Source organism: Lepus europaeus, chromosome X, assembly GCF_033115175.1.
Source record: "Lepus europaeus isolate LE1 chromosome X, mLepTim1.pri, whole genome shotgun sequence".
Taxonomy (NCBI): Eukaryota; Metazoa; Chordata; class Mammalia; order Lagomorpha; family Leporidae; genus Lepus; species Lepus europaeus.
The window spans coordinates 59,850,850-59,874,865 of record NC_084850.1 but is presented as its reverse complement, the minus strand read 5'-3'; the positions used below and the strand labels follow the sequence as shown (position 1 = coordinate 59,874,865).

Below are 24,016 nucleotides of genomic sequence, written 5' to 3'. Positions count from 1 at the left end.
GTTACATTTCAGAAAAAAAAATTGGGTTTCTTTAAGAAAGTGTGAGGTTCTAACTTGTTTTGTATTCATATTCCAGATGAATATTATTATCGGATAAAGGATACTTCATATTTCAATCTCTGACAACTCAAGGGGCAAAGATGGGGAAGAAGTACAAAGACACAATTAGGATTCAGTTTAAAATCCAGACTATCAGGTTGGGCCAGTGTTGTGGCACAGCGGGTAAAGTCTACAGTGTCAGCATCCCATATGGGCACCGGTTCAAGTCCTGGCTGCTCCACTTCCGATCCAGCTCTCTGCTATGGCCTGGGAAAGCAGTAGAAGATTGTCCTAGTCCTTGGGCCCCTGCACCCACATGGGAGACTCGGAAGAAGCTCCTGGCTATGGGCTTCATAATGGCCCAGCTCCAGCCATTGTTGCAGCCATTTGGGGAGTGAACCAGCAGATGGAAGACCTCTCTCTCTGTCTCTGCCTCTCTGTAACTCTTTCAAATAAATAAATAAATAAATAAATATTAAAATTCAGACTATCAGGTGAGACCCAAATAGAGCTATTATGACAAATGGGTTATGAAAAACATCTAGAACACCTAAACAGGCATGACAGGAGCAGTAATTCATAAATGGAGTGATTCAAAGCTCAGGGAAGGCCTGACTCACCAATACCAACACTATCTTTATGATATATAAGGATCTTCTGAAAGTTAAAATATATGGGCACCATTGGTCTGTCCAATATTATTTCATTAACTCAGTTCATTTTTATGAGTGCTTCATGCTTGAGATATCTTAATAAAATTTAAAGTATTTCTTCAAATTTTCATAAAGCTGCCATGATATTTGATGCTTCTGGAATAATTTTGCTTAAGACAAAAATTATAAAATGAACTGTTAAGACATGAACATGCAAATACTTGACAGTGTGACAATCATACAAATAAAACATTTGTTATTATTACAAAGAATTACTGCACAATTAAAGTAAGAAGTTCTTACTTTAGACCATGAAAGATCAAGGAGATCAGCAGTATGTCCTTTGTATTTGCAAAATGGTCGTTGCCTAAAGGGTGCATTTTTATCATCAGTGTCTTCCTCAGTCCCACTGCATACCTGTGTAGACATAAAGATCAACTTTAAAACTGAGATGTAAAAGTAGCAAAACAAAAGCTTTATACTTTTACCATACCAACTATTCTTTAATCAGTTTGCATAATGCCAGACTAAAATCTTAAGCTACCAAAAGTAAACTCCCCTTTAGGCTGATGTTACTTAACATGTCTTTTCATCTCTTTGTCCTAACAAACCAGAACCATACCTGAAGATACTGTGCCATTACAGTCTTCTCTCTCTAACAGAGCCCCCACTTTGTTCTCTTCTAAGTATCTGTTCCTTCAGGAGAGGTAGGGGCCAGAACAGAGAGTGAATCATGATGGGTGTAAGCTAATTAAGATTAGCTCATTCGCTGTCCCAGTGATGACTGGTTCAGGCATGGGCATGTGGTACAATTTGTGTCAATTAGAGATGAGGGAAAGAAAAGTTCATGAGGGTGGAGAGCATAAGAGAAGGTTTCCAGAGAGATTTCCTCACTCTTAAAAAAGAGCCAGCAGGGGACAGTGCTGTGGCTCAGTGGGTTAAAGCCCCGGCCAAGGGTGCCAGCATCCCACATGGGCACCGGTTAGAATCCCAGCTGCTCCACTTTCAATCCAGCTCCCAGCTGATGGCCTGGGAAAGCAGTAAAAGATGGCCCAAGTCCTTGGGCCCCTGCACCCACGTGGGAGACTCAGAAGAAGCTCCTGGCTCCTGGCTTCGGATAGGTGCAGCTCCAGCCGTTGCAGCCATCTGGGGAGTGAACCAGCAGATGGAAGACTTTCTTTCTCTCTCTCTCTCTCTCTCTCTCTCTCTCTGCCTGCCTCTGCCTAATAAAATAAATAAATCCTTAATAAAAAAAAAGGAGCCAGTAGATGGAAGATCTCTCTGTCTCTCCCTCTCTGTCACTCTGCCTTTCAAATCAATCATTCAATCTTTTAAAATAAAGAAGGCTGGGGGCCGGTGCCATGGCTCACTTGGTTAATCCTCCGCCTGTGGCGCCGGCATCCCATGTGGGCGCCGGTTTCTAGTCTCAGTTGCTCCTCTTCCAGTCCAGCTCTCTGCTGTGGCCCAGGGGAGGCAGTGGAGGATGGCCCAAGTGCTTGGGCCCTGCACCCACATGGGAGACCAGGAGGAAGCACCTGGCTCCTGGCTTTGGATCGGCGCAGCTCCGGCTGTAGCGGCCATTTGGGGGTGAACCAACGGAAGGAAGACCCTTCTCTCTGTCTTTCTCTCTCACTGACTAACTCTATCTGTCAAATAAAAAAAATTAAAAAAAAGAAGGCTGGGAGCCGTTGATGCGGCACAGAGGGTTAAGCCATGGCCTGAAGTGCCGGCATCCCATCTGGGCGCCAGTTTCAGTCCCGGCTGTTCCACTTCTGATCCAGCTTACTGCTAAGGCACCTGGAAAAGTAGCGGAGGATGTCCCAAGTCCTTGGGCCCCTGAACACACATAGGAGATCAGGAAGAAGCTCCTGGCTCTTGGTTTTGGCCTGGGCCAGTCCTGGTCATTCTGTTCATTTGTGGAGTGAACCAGCAGATGGAAGATCTCTCTGTCTCTCCTTCTCTCTATAACTGACTTTCAAATAAATAAATAAATAAATCCTTAAAAAAAGAAGGCCACTAAAGGGAACAATTTTGTCTGAATATGACAACTAATACTATAGCATCCATCTTAGGATCATGAGGGTAACAGGCCCAATAAAATAAACAATAGAGTTCAAACCAGGAAGATTGTATTGTAGGATTCTGGGTCCCTGTTGACACTACTGAACCACTGAATTAACCAACCCTGCAACTGCCTTACCTCCAGACTTGCTTCCTCATTGTTAAAGCCATTTTTTAAAATTGTGTTTCTGCTATTTGAAGTCAAAAGCATCCCGAAGAGGTAGGTAGAAAATAATGTGCATTTAGTTACAACATGCTTAGCTGTTATCTGAATGAATTCTAAGAACTCTTTGTGGTAGGTATTAACATTATGAAGATGAAGAAATTATGATGCTTACAGAGGTTACATATAGAAGATGATATAGCTAATTGTTAAGTCCAGAGTTTATCCCCCAAATGTTTTAGAGGATATAGAATGAAAAAAAAATATGAAATGCCCGCTAAGACTTGCATATTTAGGGAAGCATACATAGGATGGTGAAGGTGAAGACAAAGAGATATACTAGGGGTTTAGGATAGAAATGAACTTTGAGATCATAATTAAACCTCAAATTTGTGGCTTAAAAATTCAGACAATTTAAGGTAATGGAGAGCCAACACAGGTTTCTGAAAAGGAAAAAAGAAAATAACATAATCTGACTAGTGCTTTAGAATGAGAACCCTGGATAAGAATGTGAAAATATTGTTTGGAAAGAGAGAATAGAGCAGGAAGAACAGTCAGTAAGTTTAAGAAAGAATAATGAGGGCTATAACTAAGATGGTGGCCATGGGGATAAGATTAAAAAGTATCACTATAATTTGTCTATAATCTTCAGTTTATAAAAACATCCTTATGTCAACTGTGGAGGTAGACAAGCAATGCAGATACCCAAATGTTTTGCTAAGCACTCTTATCCTAGATGACTGATTATACTTCTTTCCCTAATTTTGCTGCCAGACTAGTGAGCACTGCAGGGAGACATAAAACTAAATAGGTTTGTCTCACTACGTAAAAGTCAACTTTTGTGTATAATAATTTATTTTTTATTAACTCCTCAGGGCATTTCCTCTGGCAGTGATTCCAGGCCTCTTTTCCTTTAAATATCCATTTTCTTCTTCTGTAATCTACCTTCTTTCAAAATATTTAAATAAATGATTTTTTAGCATAAAGTAATATGTGATCTGTATAGAGAGTTTAGAAAATATGTGAAAATAAAAAACTAAAATCACTCGTAATCTGCTAACATTTTCATCACTGATTTTTCATTTTTAAAAAACATAACTGCAATCAAATTGTACACACAATTAACTATCTTCCTTTTTATTACACCATGAATGTTTTCTGTATTTCACACTTTGACAGCATTTATTGGCTGCATAATATGGATGTACTATAATGGAATCATTCTCCACTTCTTGGTCACTTAGACATTTCCGATTTTGTTTCTATAAGAAATAGCAATTCTGGGGCTGGCACTATGGCTTAAAGCCGCCACCTGCAGTGCTGGCATCCCTTATGGGCACAGGGTTTGAGTCTCAGATATTCCACTTCCGATCCGCTCTCTGCTATGGCCTGGGAAAGCAGTGGAAGATGGCCCAAGTGCTTGGGCCCCTGCACTCGTGTGGGAGACCCAGAAAAAGCTCCTGGCTCCTGGCTTCAGATCTGCGCAGCTGCAGCCATTGTGAACAATTGGGGAGTGAACTAGCAGTAAGAAGACCTCTCTCTCTGCCTCTGCCTCTCTGTTTTTCAAATAAATAACTAAATAAATCTTTTTAAATAAAGAAATAGCGGCCGGCGCCGTGGCTCAACAGGCTAATCCTCCGCCTGGTGGCGCCAGCACAAGGGGTTCTAGTCCCGCTCGGGGCGCGGGATTCTGTCCCGGTTGCCCCTCTTCCAGGCCAGCTCTCTGCTGTGGCCAGGGAGTGCAGTGGAGAATGGCCCAAGTACTTGGGCCCTGCACCCCATGGGAGACCAGGATAAGAACCTGGCTCTTGCCTTCGGATCAGCACGGTGCGCCGGCTGCAGCGCACTGGCCGCGGCGGCCATTGGAGGGTGAACCAATGGCAAAGAAAGACCTTTCTCTCTGTCTCTCTCTCTCACTGTCCACTCTGCCTGTCAAAAAAAAAAAATAAAGAAAGAAATAGCAATTCAGTGAATATCCTAGAACATAAATCTACCCATATTTGGCTATTTCTTTTTTCTTAAGATCTTAATTATTTATTTTAAAGGCAGAGTTAGAGAGAGAAATAGAGATAGATCTTCCATTCGATGGTTCACGCCTCAAATGACTACAATGGCCAGGACTGGGCCAGGCCAAAGCCAGGAGCTTTTTTTGGGTCTCTCAAGTGCATGCAGGGAACCAAGGACTTGGCCCATCCTCTGCTGCATTCACAGGCACATTATCAGGGAGCTGGATTGGTGGTCGAGCAGCGGAGACTCAAATTGGCACCCATATGGGATGCCAGCACTGCACATGGTGGCTTAAAACACTACGCCACAATGCCAGCCCCTGGCTATTTCTTTATATAAGGTGTATTACTGGGTTAAAAGGTTTAAACCTAACACTTTAATAGTTTCTTCCATTTGTTTAATGAAAGTAGGTAAATTCATTAAAGAAAATTTTGGAAATACCAAAAAATATACAGAATCAAATAACTGACTTAAAATCCTGTTACCTATAGATGTTATTAATAATTAAGTTTATTTCCTTTAAGTCTTTTACCTATAACTATTTACAGACAGTTTTAGAAGTTGATATAATATGGCATTCAATTTTCCATTCTGTTTTTTTAATTTTATATTTTATTGCAAACATTTTTGATATCATTAAACATTCTTTGAGAACAACTTAAGGACTGCGTAGTATTCTACTGCATGAATTATTTCATAATTTTAATTTTCAAACTGTTAGAAATCTAAACTCTTCAAATTTTAGCTATTATGAGAATCATAAGATGAAAATCTTTTTTACTAATATCTTTGGATACACCTAATTATTTCCTTATAATTAAAAGCAGAATTACAAGTAAAATGTTATGTCTTTTCTTTCTCCAGCAGGGTGGTGGGGGGAGGATGATGGGAGATACAGAGAAGAGATACAGAGAGAGAAATTATCAAGATTATCTGTAATATATATATTAATGATAGTTCAACATATGCAAAAGTAGATAGAGCAGTATTAATGACCCGCATATCATAATATAATGAACCCATGCAACTATTACCTGTCTTATGAAAGATCAACATTTCATTCACCGAATTTGATCAATCCCATTGGTTTGTTTTTGTTGAACCACTTAAAGATCTAGAAATTAATGATTTTTACCTTTTTTTAAGATTTTATTTTTTTATTTGAGAGGTACAGTTACAGACAAAGAAAAGGAGAGACAGACAGAAAGGTCTTCTTCACTCCCCAAATGGCCACAACAGCTCATCTGAAGCCAGTATCCAGCGGCTTCTTCTGCGTCTCCCACGTGGTTGCAGGGGCCTAAGCACTTGGGCCATCTTCCACTGCTTTCCCAGGACAGAAGCAGAGAGCTTGATGGGAAGAGGAGCAGCTAGGACACAAACCAGTGCCCATATGGGATGCCGGTGCCACAGCGGGGAGGCTTAGCCTACTATACTACAGAGCTGGCCCCGTAATTTTATCTTTAAATACTTCTACATGTACCTCCAACTGAAAGTTCTTTTTAAAATATAACCAGCAAGTTATTATCACACTTAAAAAATATGATTTGTATCATTTTAAATATCTAATCCATATTGAACATCCTAATTATCTTAAAATGGCATTTTTTTTAAAAAAGATTTATTTATTTGAAAGTCAGAGTTACACAGCGAGATGGAGAGGGAGAGGAAGAAGGAGAGAGAGGGAAAGAGAAAGAGATCTACCATCTGCTGGTTTATGCCTCAGATGGTTGCAATGGCTGGGAGTGGGCCAGGCCAAAGCTAGAAGCCAGGAGACTCTTCTGGATCTCCCATGTGGGTATAGGGGCCCAAGCACTTGGGCCATCTTTTGCTGATTTTCCCAGGTCATTAGGAGAGACCAGGATCTGAAGTGGGGCAGTTGGGAAGTGAATGGAACCCATGTGAGATGCCAGCATTGCAGGTGGTGGCTTTACCTGCTACACCACAACACTGATCCCATTAAAACAACATTTTAAAGGTGGATTGCTATGAAAAACCCTAAGGCTTCTGATATTTACTAGCTCTTAACTATAAACCAGGTACTTTGTTGGTTATTTGAGATATCAAAATGAATGACATATTATTCTCCTATAGTCTATTCTCAGTATAAAAGCCAGAATGAAACTTTTAAGATGTCAATATTGTGTCATTCTCCGAAAACCTCCACTGGCTTTCATCTTTATCAGAGAAAAAAATCGGTCTTTGTACTGGCCAACACATTCTGATCCCCCTCTCCCCCTTTCATGCCTCTGACTTCATTTTCTGCTCTTCTCTGTTTTGCTCACTGGCTCCATCTACCCAGATCTTGCTGCTGGTTCTTGAACATACCAGAACTCCTTTCTTAAGAGCAGTTTCTCTTGCCGTTTCCTTCTTCTACCTGGAATGTTCTCTTTCAGATATCCACATGATTACTTCGCATTTCCTTCAGATTTTGCTCATATGACCACCTCTCAGAGAAGCTTTACATATTCCCCTTACTTACCTCCTGCCACACTACATCACACCATCTGCTTTCCTTTTATTTTTATTTTACAGATTTATTTTACTTATTTGAAAAGCAGAGAGAAAGAGAGAGAGAGAGAGAAAGGGAGAGAAAGAGAGAGAGAGAGAGAGAGAGAGAGAGAGAGAGAGAGAGAGAGAGAAAGGGAGAGAGAGAAACAACTTCCATCTGCTTATTCACTCTGCAAATGGTCACAATGGCTGGGGCTGGGACAGGCCAAAGCCAGGAGCTCCATTTGAGTCTTGTGTGGATGGTAGGGACTCAAGCATTTGGGCCATCTTCCATTGCTTTCCCAGGTACATTAGCAGAGAGTTGGATCAGAAATGGAGCAACTGGGGCTCAAACTGGCACTGTGATATGGGATGCCAGCATCGTGAGTGGCAGCTTAACCCACTGTGCCACAATGTTGGCTCCTCTGGTTTTTTTTCTCCATGAAACTTATTACCTTTGGATATCCACATGTAAAAAATAAAACAGGACATACACACAAACCAACTAAAATGGATTAAAAATTTAAGTGTAAATCCTGTAGCATAAAACTCCTTGGGGAAAAAGTTTGACATTGGCCTTAGCAATGATTTCTTTGATTTGAAGCCAAAAACACAGGCAGCAAAAGCAAAAATATACAAGTGGTATTTCATCAAACTAAAACATTTCTGCATAACAAAGGAAATAACCAACAAAATGAAAAGGTAGCCTATGGAATAAGAGAAAATAAAATAGTTGTAAACCCAATATTTGATAAAGGACTAATATCTGAAATTTATAAAGAACTCCTGCAACAACAACAAAAAAAAAAAAAAACCAAAAATAAACTAAATAACACAATTTAAAATGGGCAAAGGAACTAAACAGACATTTCTCAAAAGAAAACACACAGATGACCAACAGGTATTTGTAAAGGTCCTTTTAACATCACCAATCATCAGTGTGATTTTATTTTCATCAATGGCATTCAAAACCACATCATATATATCACATCACACCTGTCAGGATGACTACTATAAAAAAATCTGCAATAAAAGATAACAACTGTTGGTATGGATGTGGAGAAAAGGGAACCCTTGTACATTGTGAATGGGAATGTAAACTGGTACAGACACTATGTAAAGCAGTATGGTGGTTCCTCAAAAAATTAAAAATTGAAGTACCGTATGATCCAGCAATCTCACATCTTAGTATGTATCCAAATGAAATGAAATCAGGGTCTCAAAAGAGATAGCTGAACTCTCATAGTCACTGCAGCATTAGTCATGACAGCCAAGAACATGTAAGTAATCTAAATGTTCATCAATGGATTAAAAATAGAAAGAAAATGTGGCTCCAGAGTTACCATGATTTGACTTACAATATGTCAACTTTAAGACAGTATAAAAATGTCTTATATTTCAGCAGAAATCATAGTTTGAATATAGATCTTCAGCTGGCCTAGTAACATGTGATGCTAGGCAGCAGGAGCAAGCCACAGCTCCCAGTTAGCCATAGCTCATGAGGGGCAAACAACTACTGCTGTACCCTACTGTTCACTGAATTCAGTAAATGACGTGATGGGCATTGGCCTAGTGGATAAACTGCTAGTTAAGATGCTTGCATCTCACATTGGAGTGCCTAGGTTTAACTCCTGGCTTTGGCTCCTGATTCCAGCTTCCTGCAAAGGCAGACCCTGGGAGGCAGCACTGATGACTCCAGTAGTTAGTTTTCTGCCACTTACCTAGGAGACTTGCATTATGTTTGTAGTTCCCACCTTCAGTCCCTGGCCATTGTGGGCATTTGGGGCAGTAAACCAGAGAATGGGAGCTCTGGCTCTCAAATGAATTGAAAATTAAAACAAAATTATGTGAGATATTCAACACTTTATCATAAAACAGGCTTTGTGTTAGATTATTTTGCCCACCTGTGGACTAATATAAGTGTTCTGAATAGATTTAAGTAGGACAGGCTAAACTACCATGCTCGGTAGGTTAGATACATTAAATGCACTTTTGACATAGGATATTTTCATCAGGTTATAACTCCATTGTAATTTAAGGAGCATTTGTATATACAGTGGAATGTTATTTAGCCTTAAAAAAGGAAATTTAGTAATTTATGATAATATGAACAAACCTGGATATGAAATGAGATAGACATAGGACAAACACTATGTGGTATCATATATATGATGAATCTAAAATAGTACAACTCATAGAAGCAAAGAGTAGAATGGTGGTTGCCAGGGGTTAGAGTAGGGGCCAATGAGGCAGTGTTAGTCAAAATGTACAAAGTGTCAGTTGCACAAAATGAGTAAGTCCTACAGTTCTACTATGTTCTACTAAGATAGTACCTGAAGTTATTAATACTGTATTATATAATTAAAATTTGCTAAGAGAGCTGATTTTATTGAGTGTTCTTATCACCAAAAATAACAAATAAGAGGGTAGGAAAAAATTTTGGAGGTGACAGGTTTATGGGGTTGATAGGTTTATGGCAAGATTATGGTGACAGTTTTCTGGTTGTGTACTTATCTCCAAACTCATCAAGTTGTATACATTAAATATGTACTACTTTTTGTCTGTCAATCATATATCAATAAAGTGGTTTAAAATGTCAACTTCTAATATATTACAAAATGTACTTATTTTATTTCTGTCTTCCTCCACCAGAATGTAAGCTCCATAGCAACAGATATCTTTGTTCGCTCTCTGTATCTCTAGTTGCCACAGCAGTGTTTAATATATATAAGAGGCACTCATTAAATATTTGTAGACTGAATAAAGCCATAATCCCAAACCTCAAGATGCCAAAAACTAGTGGAGCATAATGGTTAACAGCACAAGCTCTAGAGACAAACTAGGGCTGATTTCTAATTCTGATGTTATAGTTTCTGATGTTATATCTACCAATGTGAAAACACCTAACATCGCTAAGCCTTCTTTTCTTCATCTGTAAAATGCAGTTACTGATGGTACCAATGCGCCATTTTATAGAATGCTACATAACTACATTCCATAAAAATTATCTATTACTACTTCACAATTAACTTCTGGGGCTAGCGGTGTGGTGCAGGGGATAAAGCTGCTGCCTGCAGTGCTGGCATCCCTTATGGGCGCCGGTTCGAGTCCCGGCTGCTCCACTTCCAATCCAGCTCTCTGCTATGGCCTGGGAAAGCAGTGGAAGATGGCCCAAGTCCTTGGGCCCCTGCAACCAAGTAGGAGACCTGGAGAATCTCCTGGCTCCTGGCTTCGGATCAGCATGGCTCTGGCCACTGTGGTCAATTGGGGAGTGAACCAACGGATGGAGGACCTCTCTCTCTCAGCCTCTCCTCTCTCTGTGTAACTCTGATTTTCAAATAAATAAATAAATCTTTAAAAAACAACAACAACAACAAAAAATAATTAACTTCCTTCTCTCAAGTTCTACATTCTAAACATCTGCTCTCAATTTTTTTTAAGTAGTCCACTAATCAACCATGCTAAACATAAATGTACCCAAGAAGATAATTAATTTCTTTTTTATTTGTATGTATCTCATAAATATAACACTAGGAACATAGTAATTCTTCCCACCATACTTGCCCTCTCCCCACTCTACCCCACTTTCTCCTCCCTCTCCTGTTTAGTCTAAGAAGAAAAAAGAAACAGAAAGAAAGAAAAAAAGATTGTAATAAAAAAACTAAGAGAACTGTTTTTCAACAGTCTAGACAAGGGTTGTTCTATATTATTGCTTCTTGAAGGTGATTTCTTTTTCCCCTCCTTTCTCCCCTTCTTTCCTTTTAAAAACTTAATTGTCTTTAAAGAAGAATCCAAGGATGATACATCTTTTGTGAGCTCTTAGACATAACTATAACTTATGAGATATAATAATATCTTCCATTTAATACACTAAAAGGAAGTGATTCTTGAGAACAAGTTTTACTATTAAGTTGCATGATACAACTCTTTGGGAACAGAGGTCCTGCATGGGAAGTTAGTGCACAGCGACTCTTGTTGTTTAACAAATAACACTGTTATGTATGACATCAATGATCACCCAAGGCTCTTGACATGAGCTGCCTTGGCTATGGAAGCCTTTTGGATCCACTAGCTTGACAAGGCCATAAGCAAAGTGGGAATTCTCTCCCCCCTTCATAGAAAAGTACATCCTTCTTGGTGGCTGCTTCTTTCCACTGGGGTCTCACCCACAGGGATCCTTTATGAAGGACATTTTTTTCCAGAGTGTCTTGACTTTCCATGCCTGAAGTACCAACCCACCCTCACCCTCCCGCCCCCCCGGGCTTTTCAGCCAGACTGGAATGCCTTAAAGGCTGATTCTAGGTTGGAGTGTTACTTAAAGTGATTGTCATTCTATGAGTCTGCTGTATGGACTGCTTCCCATGTTGGAGCCTTCACTCCTTTTTAATTCTATTATTGTTCCCAAACACTTAGTCCTATGTATATAATCACTTTTACACTGGATCCTATCTATATGGTCACTTTACCACTTATTCCTATCCATTTAATCTTTAAAACACTTAAGCTGCTATTTTTATCAGCTAGCTTAAGGGATTTTGGGGTTCTATGCTAGTTGTTAAGCTGTACCCTTAGAAGTAAGTCCATAGGAATGTATATAGGACTATACTGCTTTGCAGTTGCGAACTTCATTTCACAATTACAACTTTAGGATCTTGGTTATTCTTCCCACTGTTCCCATCCTCCCACCCACACTCCCACCCCCTTTCCTCTTCCTTTTCTTATTCTTACTCTTATTCTTTACTAAGATCCATTTTCAATTAACATTATACATATGTGATTAACTCTATGTTAAGGATAGCATTCAATGAATCATATGAAAGAGAAAAAGATAAGGAAAATATAAACAAAAATATAGAATAAAAAACTGTTCCTCAACAGTCAAAAGAAGGGCTGTTCAAAATCATTGCTTCTCCAAGTGTCAATTTCATTTCTACATGCTGTTTTTTAGGTGCTCTATTAGTTATCACAGGCCATGGAGATCATATAAAATTTGTCTCTTTGGGACTGGGAAAAGCATTAATTTTTAGGTAAAAAGTATACTCATCACTTCTAATGTCAAAATGAAAATTTACACTTATTAAAATAGAGAATATTCACATTTGCAATCTGACCCAATCACAGATTCTTAGAAACAATGGGTCTAATAGTTTATGCTAAGGCCAAATGTAAAAAAAATCCCCATCTTAAAAGTCTTCAGCATAATGGAGCAAACTAAGCATGTACCTACCTAATCTGTTCTTTCTTACATTTATTGAGTTATTCTTGGACAGAAACAGCATAATACCCAGAATTTTAGGTGTGGCATTACCAATGTGTAGGTGAGTGATCCTTGGTGTATACCAGCGTAGGTAAAAAAAAATTCAAGGAAATGTTAGTATTAATATCCCTGTTTTCAATAAAAAATAGTATATATGGATATGTATATAATACCTACATATGAAGTAAATAAGGCAAATGGTTAAAAATTGCTAAATCTTAAAACAAAAAAACCTACAAAATTCAAAAAAAGTGGAATTAAAAGACATTGATAGTTTCCAAGAACTTTTTGAAGATCCCTCGTATCACCTGTATGCTCAACTGTGTGGTCAGTGCTTTACATGGATGCTAAGAAGACAACCTCTCTCTCTCTCTAACTCTGTAACTCTGCCTTTCAAATAAATAAATAACTCTTTAAAAAAAAAAGGTGGGTAGGGTGGTGTTGTGGCTCAGTGGGTTCAGCTGCCACCTGTGATGCCCACATTCCATATGAGCACCCAGTTCTACATGAGTTTTGGCTGTTCCAGTTCCCATTTAGTTGCCTGTAAATGTACCTGGGAAAGCAGTAAATTATGGCCAAAGTCTTGGGCCCTTGCACCCTTTTGTGAGACCAGGAGGGATTTATAGGCTCCTAGCTTCAGCCTGACACAGCCCCTGCCATTGTGGCCATTTGGGGAGGGAATCAGTAGATGGACAATCTCTTTCCCTTTTGCCCTCTTGCACTGTCTCTCCCTCTGTGTAACTCTGTCCTTTCAACGCAAAGGAGTGAAAAAAATAGTTCAAAAGAAATTAAAAAGATAACACTATCACAAGGGAAAAAAGAACACACACAGCAGGAAAATGAACTCCATTGTGTTTATTGTACCTCACTGCTCTAGGGCTAGGTTAAAAATAACTGAATGGATTGGCGTTGTAGTATAGAGGGTAAGTTACCATCTGTGATTCTGGCATCCCATATGGGCACCAATTTGAGTCCAGGCTGCTCCATTTCCAATCCAGATTCCTGCTAATGGCCTGGGAAAAGCAGAGGAAGATGGCTCAAGTGCTTGGGCCCCTGCTACCCACATGGAAGACCCGGAAGAAACTCTTGGCTCCTGGCTTCAGTCTGGAAAGCCCTGGCTGTGGTGGCTTTCTGAGGAGTAAACCAGTACAAGAAGATCTTTCTCTGTCTCTCTCTCTCTCTGTAACTCTGACTTTCAAATAAAAAATCTTTAAAAAAAAGATAACTGCAGACATCAAATTCCAATGGCATATGAAATATAGGCTATTATAAACTGTCCCCAAATAGATGGACAGAAGTAAAAAAATGCTAAATGATTGTTTCCTGAAAACATATAGAAATATTATTAAATTACTTCAAAAATTTTTGTGTCAAAGAACTATTTCTACTCATTGTCTAAAAGGCCTTGTATTCAAGCAAGATTGAGAGTTACTTAAGTTTTTTTTTTGGGGGGGGGAAGGAAGGTGGTAGATGGAATTAGTTAAGTTATAAGTAGGACTGTTGAAATGAGGATAATACAAGATAATACAGAGAGTCCAGTGCTTAGAAATTTTATGGTAAATTAACTAATAAAAGCAAGTTATTTTTCCTTTAAGCCTTTAAGTAAAGCAGTTAAAATTTCCACCACTGCATTAGTCAGAGAAAGCTTTATGGAGGAAATGGGTCATGAAGATTGAGCAAGCTTTGAACAGAAAGAAGGGAGGTTAAAGGCATCCAGATAAGGGAACAATATGAGCAAAGGCACAGAGGCAGGTATTCAACATTAATTGCAGCAATACTACAGTTAGGCAGGAGGTTATATTCCAGGAACAAACTGACAAAGAAAACATGGCACATTAATGTTAATATGAAAGTACTTAGGATGTACTATCAGAATATAAATGAGGAATAATTCTGCCTGTTGGAACCATAAAAGAAGGTAAGATAGTTGAAGGATAATGGGGTTTTGCTCTGTGAAGAAATAAGAGAGAGTATTTCTGGCAAAGCAAATAGCACTGACAAAGAACATGCAAGTAGAAGAGTGTTAAGGATACGATTTATATCCAGCATGGCAAGTAAGATGAACAGGTACTAGGGGATTAGAACTGAGTTTAAAAAGTAAGACAAGGGGCCGATGCTGTGGCATAATGGGTAAAAGCTGCCGCCTGCAGTGCTGGCATCCCATGTGGGTGCTGGTTCAAGACTTGGCTACTCTACTTCTGATCCAGCTCTCTGCTATGGCCTGAGAAAGCAGCAGAAGATGGCCCAAGTCCTTGGGCCCCTGCACCCGGGTGGAAGACCCAGAAGAAGCACCTGGCTCCTGGCTTCGGATCAGCACAGCTCTGGCCATTGTGGCCATCTAGGGAGTGAACCAGTGGATGAAAGACCTCTCTCTCTCTGCCTCAGCCTCTCTGTAACTCTGCCTTTCAATAAATAAATACATCTTTAAAAAATAAATAAATACAAAATAAGACAATACAATATTGTGAAGGACCTTATTTTAGAGGTGATAAGATACCAGCAGAAAATTTTAAACCACAAAATAGTATCATTCATTATTTTTAAAATATCTAACATGGAATTTTAAAATTTTTTATGTTACAACATTTCTCATTTTTTACCAATTCTGACAGAAGAAACTCATGCTTTCTAATGCTACACCTAATTTTAATAAAGTGGCTTCATACAATTCTAATTTCTGATAAACAAAAAGGTACTTCATGGTAAACAAATCGAATCATAGCATTTCGTATTAGTAACCATAAAACAATAAACATACCCCTGTGTCTGTATCAGATTTTGATGAATTTAGGCTTTCCTGAGAAGGTGATGGGGACACACGCCCTAAAAAAACAAAATTGTCAAAAGGAATGTATGTATATATATAACACCTACTCAAAAAAACAACATTCAAAAACAACAGAGTAAACCCAGTTAATAGATAATGTAATATTCTGGAAAATACATTTTCCATACAAGTCAAATGAAATTCTATAAGCAAGAAAGTATTTTTTTCATCATTTTTATATAAATGGGTTAATTATTCCTCCAACTTAGTAACAAAAATACTGTTAAATCCTCAACATTCACAGTGAATAAATTCTTGTTTATCACAACAAACAGCAAGAAGCACAATTAAGGGGCAGAGGTTGAGTCTCCATGTTCACTGAAAAACAGTATTCCTGCTCTGGACAGGGCAAATGAAAGAAATTACAAACAGCTAGGATGACAAAAACTCACTGTATAGTAGACACACTTCTGTTTTTTTTTTATCAAGTCATCATTATCTTTGATTATGTATTACAACATAATGTAAACAATACCCAAGAGTTTACTAAAGTACATAGGGCTAACTTGCCACTTCGATGAATCTCCCTAGAATTCTATGTTCCTCAAATTGGTGTTTCAATGATAAAGCCAATGCTCTTATCCATGGCCACCTATATTCTCCTTTCTCCCATTTATTAACCTCCTGTTTCTAGCTTTAGGAGATGGGAGAGAGGCCAGTGGAAAAATTTACAACACAGTTTAATAATTATAAGAAATCTCATATACTTAAAGCTCCTATTTACATCAATTCTATATACTTTCCCAATAATTTGCTATGACACATAAGTATTTTTAAAAAATGTGCAGTCAGTACGAACAGACATAATGTTCTCAGGTTTCTTTTTTCCACTTAGCATTTTACTATGCCCCACTGATATATTGACAATTCCCATTTATTTTCTATGACCATTTCCTTAATCATACTTTACTTATTGGGTGCAAATATGAGTACTATCCTCTTTCTTCTTCTAGTTTACAGAGACATTTCATTTCAACCTAGGACAGAATGAAAGTTTCTGGGGAAACCAAATAACTTTGTTCTCAGTAGTTGAAGAAATTAACTATGCACTACATCTCAAGAGGAACAAATCAAAAACTTTGTGGTAGCTCTTTTCATGGACTTTTTGCTGTTAACATCTGTTTTAGGTTTTTCGCTATTATGGTAAGTAGTGGTTGCTGCAAATGACTGCTAGATAAGAAGGAGATTATTATATCCAAAATGTAAAAACTCCAGATTTTTCTAGATATTCCAACAAATGAAAAATACCTTCAGTATTGTATTTCATTCGCATATTGTTGAAATAGTCAAAAGCATTTTTTAAAGCCCATATTCTCACTACATTGTCTTGTCCAGCTGAGGCAAGTAATCGGCCACAGTGAGAAAACTTCATAGTCCAAACAGCTCCCTATGAAAACAAAAGAAGTCCAAAAGTTATTACTTTAAAAGTTTAGAGACATTACTTTTAAGCCAAAGTTGAAAATTATGCCAACCTATACATACTAAAATAATGTTCACCAGTTAAGGCAAAAAGTCCAATCATGCTGTAATACAGATTGAGCATCCCTAATCCAAAAATCCTAAACATGAAATACTTCAAAATCCAAAGCTTTTAGAACATCATGTTGAAGGGCCGGCTCTGTGGCACAGTGGGTTAAAGACCTGGTCTGAAGTGCCGGCATCCCATATGGGTGCTGGTTCTAATCCTGGCTGCTCCTCTTCCAATCCAGCTCTTTGCTGTGGCCTGGGAAAGCAGTGGAAGATGGCCCAAGTCCTTGGGCCCCTGCACCCACGTGGGAAACCTGGAAGAAGCTCCTGGCTTTGGACCGGCGCAGCTCTGGCCATTGTGGCCATCTGGGGAGTGAACCAGTGGATGGAAGACCTCTCTCTCTTTGTCTCTACCTCTCTCTGTAACTCTTTCAAATAAATAAATCTTTAAAAAAAGTCATGTTGGAGCTCAGAAAGTTTCGGATTTTAAATCATATCAGATTTCAGGATTTTTGACTAAGGATGCTCAACTGCTAAATTCTATGCAAATATTCCTAAATCAAAAACTCAAAATTGTGAAGCACTTTTGGCCCCAAGCATTTCAGATATGGGTACTCAATTTGTACCACAAATGGAGACTTTTAGAAAAAGGCAAGACAAGATCAACGTAGTCTGCCACAATTTAAACTACTTCAAGACCCTAAACCACATCTATATTCATGGAAACGGGACCTTCACAATGGCCAGGAAATGTAATTGGAAAAGCTCTAATCCTAGTTTTAAATATTACTCCCCTAGATGATCATAAAGGTGGGGGTGGGGGGCAGAACCCTCAGCATAGCACCAATAACTCTTGATCAAGACTGAGGAAAAATAAGTGACCATGACCCAGTTCAGCCATGACCTTGAAAGCAGTAGGCACTTGGGAAAATACTAGAATGGTGTGATCTTACCTTGCTTTCTCTCTCTACAAACAAAGCTTTGAAGTATACAACTAGAATCTCTACATACTGAAACAGTGGAGGAAGTTTGTGTGTGTGTGCGTGTGTGTGGTGTTAAAAACATAAACCCTTAAATTAGAAATGTCAAACCCTATTGCAACAAATACTATTATAACACACATCTAGGCATATTGAAGATTATCCAAGTTAGAAGCAACAGATGATTTGCTGGAATAACATTTACTTCAACAAATCGAAGTATATTAAAAAGTTTATCAGGGCCAGTGTTGTGGTGTAGCAGGTAAAGCTGCTGTCTGCAGCGTTGGCATCCCATATGGGTGCCAGTTTGAGCCCCAGCTGCTCCACTTCTGATCCAGCTCCCTGCTAATGTGCCTGGGAAAGCAGTGGAAAATGGCCCAACTTCTTGGGCCCCTGCACCCACGTGGGAGATCCAGAAGAAGCTCCTGGCTTCAGGTCAGGCAGCTCTGGCCGTTGTGGCCATTTGGGTAGTAAACCAGTGGATGGAAGACCTCTCTCTCTTGTAACTCTGCCTTTTTGATAAATAAAACTTTATTTTAAAAAAAGGTTTTTCATGAGATTTTACTTAAAACAACATTTATCCAGTTCTGAGTTTTATTACTGTTTTTCCTGTGTTTCTATAATTTAGAGTAACTGAAATGCAAGAGTGCACTTTTATCCATGTTGGGACACCTGAAGTTTAATGGAGAACTTGAATCTACCTCTGCCTCTCTCCTTGTTTTAGTTGAGTATCTCACTTTATAATATATAATATATATAATAATATATAATAATAATATATAATATATAATATATATTGTACTTCTAAAATAGTTGTGTCAATTATTTAAAATTAGTGGGGGAACATTTTAAACATTTTTCAAAGTTACAGGCTACCCTCTAATTTAATTGCTTTAAAGTCTAGTCCCTTTGCACAGCTTTCTTAATGATATATGCCTAGAGTTTAGTTACTCAATGATTAATTTCTTCAGTAATAATTTAGAGGGGCCAGTGTTGAGCAGCAGGTAAGCCACTGCTTGTAACACCAGCATCCCATTTCGGAGTACTGGTTCAAGTCCCAGCTTCCAATCCAGTTTCCTACTAATGTACCTGGGAAAGCAATGGAAGATGGCTCAAGTACTTGGGTTCCTGCCACCCACGTGAGAGACTTTGATGGAGTTCCTAGGTCCTAGCTTCAGCTTGGACCAGCCCTGGACATTGTGGACACTTGGGGAGTGAACCAGCAGATGGAAGATCTTTCTCTCTGTCTCTCCCTCCCTCTCTCCCCCTGTACTCTCTATATTGCTCTTTTAAAATAAATAAATAAATAAATTTTAAAAAAGATTTATTTATTTATTTGAAAGGAAGAGTTACAGTGAGGCAGAGGCAGATAGAGAGAGAGAGAGAGAGAGAGAGAGAGAGAGAGAGGTCTTCCATCTGCTGGTTCACTCCCCAGATGGCTGCAATAGCTGAAGCTGCGCCAATCTGAAGCCAAGAGCCAGGAGCTTCTTCCTGGTCTCCCACATGGGTGCAGGGGCCCAAGGACCTGGGCCATCTTCTACTGCTTTTCTAGGACATAGCAGAGAGCTGGATTGGAAGTGGAGAAGCCAGGACTTGAACCGACACCTGTATGAGGGATGCTGGCAATGCAGGTGACAGCTTTAACCCACTACACCACAGTGTCGGCTCCATAAATAAATATTCTTAAAAACTGACAATTCAGAGACAGAATCTGTATTACCTATTAATTAAATCATATTAATATAATTTACCCTTCTTGGTAAGGCTAACACAATTACATATGTAAGAAGAGATCAGTTTTATTGAAGCCAACAAAAACTGTATTAATCCTGAAAAATGTAAAGGTTGCTTACCATATGTTCACCACTAAGATCTTGTACCACTTTGATCTGATCAAAATCATATGGTCCTTTGAAACCATGTGCTGCTTTGAATTTAACTGGTCTTGTATATGGCATTCCTTCATCATCACTTGATGAAGGATCATCTTGATCAGTATGAAACACTGAATAGAAAAGTAACAGAAATCATTACTAGTTAATAGATACAGCTACTCTCACCCTTTCCTATCTACAGTTTACTAAGAAAATCATTTAATAGAAAAGCAAAATTTGCCTATTATTATATAACATATTGGTTAACAGCATGGAGTCTGATGCCAGAGTGCCTGGGCTCAAATCTACCTCTGTCATTTATTACCGCCATGACCATACGCAAGTTAGTCAACCTATTTATGCAACTTAGTTTTTTCATCTACAAAATGAAGATAATTATGGTATTTACATCATGGAGTTTTTATGGGATTAAATAAGTTACTACAGGTAAAAGTGCTTAAAACATTGTCTGGCATGTAAGTGTTCACTGAATAAAACAAATGAGTCCAATGACAAAGGCATACAAGATTAAGATTTGTGAAAATTTAGAAAATTTACCTAATATTGAAAATATTTATGAAAGCTAAATAACCTTGTAAAAGTAATTTAGAGCTGATTATTGAATACTTAAACCTTCCAGGTTATGCTGTCACAATCATAAAATATGTACAAATTTGAGGGGGCCAGTGCTGTGGCATAGCAGGTTAAGCCTCTGCCTGCAGCACCTGCATCCCATAAGGGTACCGGTTTCAGTTTTGCTGCTCCATTTCTGATCTAGCCCCTGCTAATGTGCCTGGGATAGCAGTGGATGATGGCCCAAGCACTTGGGCCCCTGCCACCCACGTGGGAGACCTGGATGAAGCTCCTGGCTTTGGCCTTGCACAGCCCTGGCTGTTGCAGCCATTTGGGGAATGAACTAGCAAAATAGAAGACCTCTCTGTTTCTTTCTCTCTCTTTCTCTCTTTAACTTTGCCTTTCAAATAAATAAAATAAATCTTTAAAAATGTACAAATTCATGTTTAAGATACATAAATTCATTTTTTCACACTTATAAAATTAAGAGAATAATTTGTGATTTACTGAAATACTAAAATGTCAGCTATAAAGGTTTATTACTTTCAATAGAGTGCTCTATGAACTAAAAGGCTAAATTTAGATGATTACAAATTAACTGTGTACTCAGTTGAAATGTTCTTTTTTTTAACTTACCTTCATCTCTAACACTTTTAACTTTATTTATAGCACGTTCACCATACTCCTCGGCAAGGTGCTTTGCTCTCTTTACTGACTTTCCAAGGAACTTCTTCAGTTGAGTCCTTAACAAAAATACAAAAACAATTTGTTAATTCAACAAATCACGAAAGTTCAACAATTCACAAAGTTATTAGTACATTATTTTGAAATAAACTTCTTTTCTTTGAACATAAATGGATGTATGAATTCCTAAATTCTTTCTATGAAATAAGCACATGCATATTTAAGTCAGTATGGCTATAAAGGAAATACAGGTACTTTCTCCAATTTACAATATCATATATTCTAGGGCATTGGTTTTCAACGGTGACTAATAATTGATAGGCAGGGTAGGATAGTTAAGGAAATATTTAAAATGGAAATACCTGGGTCCTATCCCCAGATAATCTGATTTAGAGGGTCTAGGGCAAGGCCATGAATCTGCAGTGAGAATCACTTTGAGAAAACTGCTACAGAGAGTTATCTTAAAAACACATTTTACCAATAAAAAGAAAGGTAGAAGTATTAATTCACAAAAATTCAATGTTTTGGTAGCCAAAGATGGTCTCTCATCTTTTTTTTTTCAGGGCCGGTATCTGCATGTAATAAAATTAGCCTGAGCTTTCCCAGTAGATACTCCCAAATACACTGTAATACAAACATGCATGCATCTCAAGCTTCCATAAATAGGACTTATTTATTGCTTTTTCAATTATCTAAGCTTCAAACTTAATACAGTAGGATTATTTAAAAAACAAAGCACAACATGTAATTTTTAAAATTAAAAAAATTTACAAATCAGGGGTACATTTTTACCATTTCAAAGAAGCTCAAATTAGGGACAGTATTTGGCTAATTCCTACTTACTTTTTAGGTCTCAGATCATACAGTTTTCTCTCAAAAAGTCCTCTCTTGACTTTAGATCAGGGTTTCCTGTTATATATTCCCATGGCACTCCATACTTTTCTTTTACAGCAAACATTTAGATTTATCTATGTAATTACATGTGTAGTGTGTTGTCTATTTCTCCCATTTAACTGGAAGCTCTATGAGGGCAGAAACTATGATTGTCTTCCTAACTGTTGTATACTCAGCACCTAACTCCCAAGTCTGGCTAACACAAAGGTTACAATATATTTACTATTGGTACTGTTAATGAAGATATACCCTCAACACATTAGATTTTCCAAAAAAATGTAGGTTGAGAAACTTTTGGTAGAATGTAATTCCACCTTTATGAGAAAAAGAAATTCTATGATGAATACATCAAACTATTAACAGTGATTATTTCTAGATGTGAAATTATGGGAAACTTTCATTTTTTTATTTTACACATTTCTGTTATTGCTTGTGATAACCAGAAAACAGAGATTGCAAAGAAATAATCTTTGAAAGCACTATAAGGTCTTTATTATCTATAAATCTGATGTTGTTTTCTAGAGAGCTATGCACTTATTACTACTTTAAAAACCAAGAAAACAAACATCTCAATCGTTCTGGATCAATATGTCTAAAATACATAATTTCATGCCTTCTTAAATGGCACTTCATGTGCTACCATCTTTATTTTCCTTTTTTATAAAGATTTATCTTTTTATTTATTTGAGAGGTAGAGTTACACACACACACAGAGAGAGAGAGAGAGAGAGAGAGAGAGAGAGATCTTCCATCTGCTAGTTCATTCCCCAGATGGCCACAATGGCCGGGGCTGGGCCAGGCTGAAGCCAGAATCTAGTAGCTTCTTTCAGGTCTCCCACATGGGTGCAGGAGCCTAAGCACTTGGGCCATCCTTCACTGCTTTCCTAGGCATATTAGCAGAGAGCTGGATTGGAAGTAGAGCAGCCAGGACTTGAACCAGTGCCCATACGGGATGCCGGTGCTGCAAGCGGCAGCTTAACCCGCCAAGCCACAGTGTAGGCCCCTTTACTATTCTGTAACACATTCAGGGCCTATCAAATGGACTGTAGGTGGCCCATGCTACTGGCTCTGCCCTCAGACTTGAAGACAATGAGGTAGGGCCCAGGGAAGCTGGTACCCTGGGTTAATCTCTTCAGGCCAGCAGCTACCTCAATGGTTTACCCCCAGCATTCAGTGCAAATATCACCATGTTTTATGGGTGTCCTGACGTGAGAAAAGTTGAAAAGTGCCATGATCCAGACAGGTATGCTATGTACGAGTCCCTTTCCTATTTTTCTCATTTTCTTACAACCACAGTACTGCCTGCCATTCTTATCTGTCAACTTACATGTTGTCACAGTTTGCTGCAAGCTTGAATACTTCAATATAGGAAGTATTTATAACAGCTCTGAATAAAATTAAGGAAGTTTTCTTTTAGAAAAAATGATGAGCTATGTGGCATATCTCCTGGATGCTTATTTTTCTCTTGAATAATTCTCACTTGTCGGGTTCCTGATAGTTGCCATTGCTGGACAGATGAGTTCTAAAAATCTGAGGTGTTATCATATACCTGCCTTTTGGGCATAACTTTTTGAGAAAGTTCTCAATGTTTCCTTTCACATACACTAGGAAAAAATCAGACTCAAGTAGAGAATTCATTTTGGACCCCAGATTTAACTGTTGCCAGTTTAGTGACGTGTATGATTAAGCCAAATCCATATGTCTACGACTATGCTAGATAGATATTTTTAGGAAAAACAGAAGAATGGCATGATCACAATCTTTTTCCAATGTATGATTTAGTTGTTTAACATGTAATGTCTTTTTTTTTAAATGAGAACACAGTTTAAGATAATATATGATAAAGGAAAAAAGTAAGTTGCACAGAATATAGGTTTCATTGAAATCTAGAAAAGGAAGAAATTTGATATAAATGCTAGACGTCATGAAAAATCTCATATAGTTGGGTTTACAAAGACAAATAGTATTTTTCTAGCTAGAGATGAAGAGAAAAAGGAAAAGATACCTGCAAGGACAATCATATTCTAACACTTTTGGTATCTATTATCAG

At 38.3% G+C, this 24,016-nt stretch overlaps 1 protein-coding gene across 1 annotated transcript in view; it reads right to left on the bottom strand.

Moving 5' to 3' along the window:
- The window catches only part of WDR44 (WD repeat domain 44), a 95,765-nt gene that overhangs the window by 19,740 nt on the left and 52,009 nt on the right, over nucleotides 1–24,016 (bottom strand). The window contains exons 9-13 of the mRNA XM_062183836.1: nucleotides 21,025–21,131; nucleotides 19,795–19,946; nucleotides 16,743–16,881; nucleotides 15,426–15,490; nucleotides 996–1,109 (exon numbers count right to left, since the gene is read on the bottom strand). Of these exons, the coding sequence (XP_062039820.1) occupies nucleotides 996–1,109; nucleotides 15,426–15,490; nucleotides 16,743–16,881; nucleotides 19,795–19,946; nucleotides 21,025–21,131 (577 nt within the window). The remainder of the gene's footprint in view (nucleotides 1–995; nucleotides 1,110–15,425; nucleotides 15,491–16,742; nucleotides 16,882–19,794; nucleotides 19,947–21,024; nucleotides 21,132–24,016) is intronic.